A 6000-nucleotide genomic window follows, 5' to 3' on the forward strand; every position below is an offset into this window, starting at 1 on the left:
GAGCGTTATAGTAATTGGAGCAATTGGAGTACATTCACAGGTTACTAGTGGAGTACCCCAAGGATCTGTACTTGGACCAGTGATTTTTAATATTTTTATTGGAGACATTGCAAATGGTATTGAAGGGAAAGTATGCCTTTTTGCAGATGAAACAAAGATATGCAACAGGGTAGACACACCAGGAGGGGTAAAACAAATGATTGGTGATCTAGGTAGACTAGAGGAATGGTCAAGAGAGTGGCAACTACAGTTTAATGCCAAAAAATGCAAAATCATGCACTTGGGTCTCAAAAATCCAAAGGCTAAATATAGTATTAATGGCATAATAATGGAAACTACTGAAGAGGAAAGGGATCTAGGAGTCACTATTTCAGGTGACTTAAAGGCAGGTAAGCAATGTAACAAAGCAATGAGTAAGGCAAGTCAGGTGCTTGGTTGTATAGGGAGAGGAATCAATAGCAGAAAGAAAGAAGTAATAATGACACTGTATAGGTCATTGGTATGGCCTCATCTTGAAAACTGTGTTCAATTCTGGAGGCCATATCTCCAGAACGATATAAATACAGTTTGGAGCAGAGAAGGGAAAGGGGGACACGATAGAAACTTTAAAATATATCAAAGGTTTGAACAAGGTACAGGAGGGAAACATTCTCCAAAGGAAGAGAAGTACTAGAACATGAGGACATGCACTGAAACTGGAGGGAAAAGGGTTCAGAGGAAATTTAAGGAAAAACTGCTTCACAGAAAAGGCAGTGAATAAGTGGAATAGCCTCCCATCAGATGTGGTAGAGGCTAATACAGTAGAGCAATTTAAACATGCTTGGGATAGACATAAGAATAGCCTTATAAAGAATAAATTATCAAATATGGTTTAAGGTACCATAGGTTAATAAAAAAAATGGGCAGACTAGATAGGCCAAGCGGTTCTTATCTGCCGTCAAATTATATATTTCTATGTTTGATTTGCTACAGTGACTTTATAGTTCCACTCATTGCAAAGTCATTTATATATGGACAAAAAAAACCCAAACATAATAGGTACTCAAGCTGAAAGTTGGATTAAGATGGTAGGACTTTAGATACACTGCACATCCCATCAGCCCCATCACACATTACACATAGTAACAGTCACATTGCCCAGGCCCTTGTCCACAATTAACCTACCCATAACCCTTTTGTAGAAATCTCCATCCTTATTACACAGACTCCTTGCAACAGGCTCTTACCTGATCAGAAGGATATAGCACCTTACTATAATCCTTTCCAGCTCACAAATAATAGGTACTGGCATCAACAGATTGTATATACATATATATATGTTCTGGCCACATGGAAACTCTGCAGACTCACCTCACCACAGGTGACAGCCCCTGGTCCCTGTTTACCGTGTTTCATATAGATGTGCATTCGATACACCAAATTTCTCACATCAGTTTGAAAAGAGTCTCATATCACCATTCTGCTCTGCTGGGATAACCTGCTGCTTTCAATAGCTAACTAGTGTCTGTGTCTTGCATTCCCTTATGCGCATCATCATATCGTCTCAGTCACACGCAACTGTATCGTACCTAACAATCACACAAGTGGTCAGGTTAGTACCTCAGCACACTGATCACCTGAAATATTCTGTTCTGCTGTGAACATTACAATGATTAGATACAGTTATCCCCGTCCACTTTATAACAACCTACACAGATGAGGAATGATAACATAAATATGCTTTGAGCCTAGTCAAACACATCTTAATACAGAATGGCATTTTTGTGATAATCTTTCCAATCCACTTCCCAAAGTTACTCCCATCATGTTTTCTTCCTCCTATTTTATTTGAATATCCCTGACATAGAGGAGGACATGCAGACACCAGAGAGCTGGTAGACACAGAAAAATATGAATGCTTAAGTAAACATTTCTGGAACAAAAGGCTATCAAGATATATAGGAGACGTTGGTACACTATTTATTCTGTAGTTTTTATTTTAAAAGATGAAAAAATGACATTTCTCATAATATCCACTTTAGGAAATATCCTGTTTAGTAGTATTCACCAGAAACTTCATGTAGTAATTTGAGTAAAGTTCCTCCCCTGGTGGTGATTATAAGGTAAAAGTGGTAGTACAGGGGAGGTATACCCACTAATTGCTACATGTGGGTATTTTCTAAACAAGAGAACTGTAATATCAATGAGTGTATATTCTGTCTTCACAGCCTCCAATGTCTAATGCTCGCAGACAAGTCATACTAGAGGCTTTTCATAAAATGGACAAGACAGGTGATGGACTGATTACTATTGAAGACCTCAAGGGTGTTTACAACCCAAAATTTCACCAGAAGTACCAGAATGGAGAGTGGAATGAGAGACAAGTGTTCCAACATTTCCTGGACAACTTTGATTCACCGAACAACAAGGATGGACAGGTATGATCAAAAAACACACACACACACACACACTCATATATATTAAATTTGTAAGCTGACGACTACTTATAATACTCTAATCTTGCCTTCCAGTCATACGATAGATATTTCTTATTTGGTGGCTTATGATTCAAAGTGTTGCTCACCTTCTTCAAGCAACTGAGAGGACAACATGTTTGTGCCTCCAGCAAGTTTGTGAGTTCTAATCACATATTGTCTTTTTTATGCAGGTGACAGCAGAAGAATTCCTGAATTATTACAGTGGGGTCAGCGCTTCCATAGACAGTGATGCTTACTTTGTCGTTATGATGAAGCATGAGTGGAAAATTTAAATCTGTACTCTTACTTACTTCACCACTAAATAAAGCAATCTTAACATGTAAAAAAAAACAACTAGATCCTAGAGAAATACACCACATTGAACTAATTCTGCACATGGAGGGGCATTGCTAGGCCCTGGCACCAAGATCCCAGTCTTGCGACTCAGTGACCCGGCACATTTTGAAAATTATTTTAAAAGATAATTCCACCTTTGTGAACTTTTCTATTTTGCATACATCACCCCTATCCTACATCTTACTGTTGGTACAGTCACCTAATATATCATTGTCATGCAGCTTTTAAAAATGCAGGGGGTCATAAAATACACTCTCTCTCTCTATGCCCAGCAGTCAATATAACCAAAGCATCAGCAAAATGTTAAATTGATTTCACACTACCCAGTTCATTCTGCTGCTGTGTCGGTGGAGGCCAGACATAGACAGAAGGCTGCATATACCCAGGCCCTGGGCTGCAACAAATATGATAGTGACACTCCTCTACTTCACTTAGATATAGTATAAGGGTTATATTTGCAAAGTAAACCCTCTGGGACCATTTTGCACTTTTAACCCCAAAATAAGCAAATCCACAAAGATGGACCTATCCTTTATTTATACTTTTTACAATGATTTATAACAATGTATTTTATATATTTAAATTGTTGCACCACTCCAACAACAATATAGTTATAATAAACAACAATGTTCTCTGTATTTAGTGTCAATCATAACGTTATACTTTGTGGGCCTGATTCATTAAGGAACATAAGTCCCGCAACATTCTGCATTTTGCATAAAATTGCTCTGTGCATGCTCAAAAACCAGACTAAACGGATTATATGCCCGTGAACACAAGTGCATGCAATTCATCTGCAGATGCAAATTACACTTCTGAAAGCATCCGATTTGAAGGGCTGAAAGGGGCATATACACATAGTCAATGTACAGTAAAGGCGTGCCGAGATCAAGCACACGCACATTCATCCGATTCAAGTTCTGGGCAACTCTCAGGTTTGTGTTTGTTAACCATATCTTTTGCACCAGCTACAGGACAGGTGTAAGTGCTCACCGACAGCGATGACTGTCACGTATACATGCTAGAACATATATTCATAAAATTCTGATAAATGTATTTCATGTAACAAATAATGAAAAAAAACACAAACCATTTTTCGCAATGTATTTTTATTAATGACTATATTATTAACAGGTGTGAATGTATTTAATGGGGTTTTTTCTGTGCGTTCTGATGAGACTATTGCATTGTGCGTAACCTGCAGAGTGTTGTGTCTGTCTGCATATGGCAAGTGGCGTATAGGCAGATCGTACTTAGATCTGTATTCAACTGGAAACACTTCTTCAGATTCACTTGTACTTGAATATGGGTGTATGTGCGTGCAATTTCTGTCTGTTTAACAAAAAATGCAATTTACTTTCACTTTGCATTCCTTAATGAATCAGGCCCTGTGTGTATGGTAGGAAGGATTATGAGTGTGGTAAATTTGCTGTGGGGCCAGCCCTTGAGAATGTAGCAATGTCTCTGAACACCTGACAGCTTGTTTGAGTGGATACTTGCTACAGCTTGAAAAACACTGAGTTACAGTGACACAGGTTTTTTTATATCACAAATTTTAAATTGTTTTTCATTACACGGAAAACTCTTAGGGGGAATTCAATTCCCATCGAAGTATCGCCGCATTAAAGATATTACCGTTATTACGGTAATATTAACCCGGCTTTCTGCTCGCAGCTCCCTGAGCTGCGAGCAGAAGGTCAGCGTTAAAACTACCATAATAAAGGTAATTATGCGCACTATTAACGTAATAACCATAATAATGCGCAGGCCGCGTTACTTTTAAAATGAACGTGGCCAATTGAATCCCCCCTTACTGTGGAATGTGAATGATGGTTTCGTTTTTTACAAAACAGCAAAAAACATTTAATTGTTTAGTATACATGAAAACACTGAATCATAAAGATTATATATCTATCTGCACAAAACCCCTTACAATGTAACATTTGATTATGTCTCTTGAATATGCCTTCAAAGTACACAGAATATCTCATGATTCAACAAATGGGAGCTCAGTGCAGGACAAAAACATTTACAATTCTAAAAAAGTGAAGTACAGAAGAAATGGTTTAGAAATACTCCCACGCCATAATGAAACTGATTTTAAAATAATGTAAAATACTCCAAAAATATGGAGTTAAATCTTTTCAAATATATATCTGTTTGTATGCCACCAGCAAGTACTTCCTCTAAAGAAATTGTGGTGGACTCCTTGTAAGTTTGTCTTTTCTAGCTTTGGGTTATTTAATCTATGATTATATGTGGTCTACTGTACTTTTGAAAATATTCCAGATTGTGAACAAAGATCAAAACAATGGTAGAAAAACACAGTAAAAATGAAGGTGGTGGTAATAAAATGCGCTATTATACTTCAACTGTTTTTATATTGTTTTGATAAATGTATAATCGATATTTAAATTTTAAAGAAAATTATTAAAGAAATAAATAACAGCATCAAAACATGTTTCCAAGTCAAAAAATATGAATTTGCTAGTTACAGAAAGAGTTTTATTATTGTCTTCACGGGAATAGGGCCTTCAGAACTGCACACAGTTTTCAGGAAGAGGCCTTACACCTCTTCATATACAACCAGATATTATACTGACTTTTCACATTGATTTACTATATTGCTTATTTTAAACTTACCTACCCTTCCAGAATTTCCGGGAGGCTCCAGAATTTCGGGGAGCCCCCCAGACTCCCAGAAGAGTAGGCAAACTCCTGGATCCTTGTTGGGAGGGGGGGGGGGGGATTTGTCACCATAGCCCCTCCCCTACTATAAAATACTGAAATTCATGGCACTGAATTATTACATAGAAGATTCCATACATAAGTCCATTCTTCTGAATTACTATGCACTTGATTTACACCTTCTGGAAACTATCTCTGTTAGAAATATTTGTATCGTTTACAAAAGGGAATGCCTTTACTTATAGATCCAAAATTATAAATGCATTAAATGTAACACGTGTAAGACACTGCTTAGTAGGTTGTACACCATAGTGAATGTGATTGCTGATTCCGAACCAGAGAAAGGGATAAGGCGATTCAAAAATCACATCATAGAATCCTGCCAGGGCTTGAGCTTGAACTTAACCCAGACACTGCTCTTTTTTAAACTAGCTTTAAACGCTTTTTTAACCTTCTCTGAATTATCTGACAGGTATGTTATTAAATGCAGCTTTCTCAG

The 6000-nt window shown here is 37.4% G+C and overlaps 1 protein-coding gene across 2 annotated transcripts in view; it reads left to right on the forward strand.

Annotated features, from left to right (window-relative positions):
- The window catches only part of CAPS (calcyphosine), a 36055-nt gene extending 30785 nt beyond the window's left edge, over positions 1-5270 (forward strand). For both annotated transcript variants that reach the window (XM_075204654.1, XM_075204655.1), the window contains exons 4-5: positions 2208-2417; positions 2648-5270. In XM_075204654.1, coding sequence (XP_075060755.1) covers positions 2208-2417; positions 2648-2749 — 312 coding nt within the window. In that variant the 3' untranslated portion in view covers positions 2750-5270. The remainder of the gene's footprint in view (positions 1-2207; positions 2418-2647) is intronic.
- The last annotated feature ends 730 nt before the right edge of the window (positions 5271-6000 follow it).

The sequence above is a fragment of the Mixophyes fleayi genome, chromosome 1, assembly GCF_038048845.1.
Source record: "Mixophyes fleayi isolate aMixFle1 chromosome 1, aMixFle1.hap1, whole genome shotgun sequence".
NCBI classification, from domain to species: domain Eukaryota; kingdom Metazoa; phylum Chordata; class Amphibia; order Anura; family Limnodynastidae; genus Mixophyes; species Mixophyes fleayi.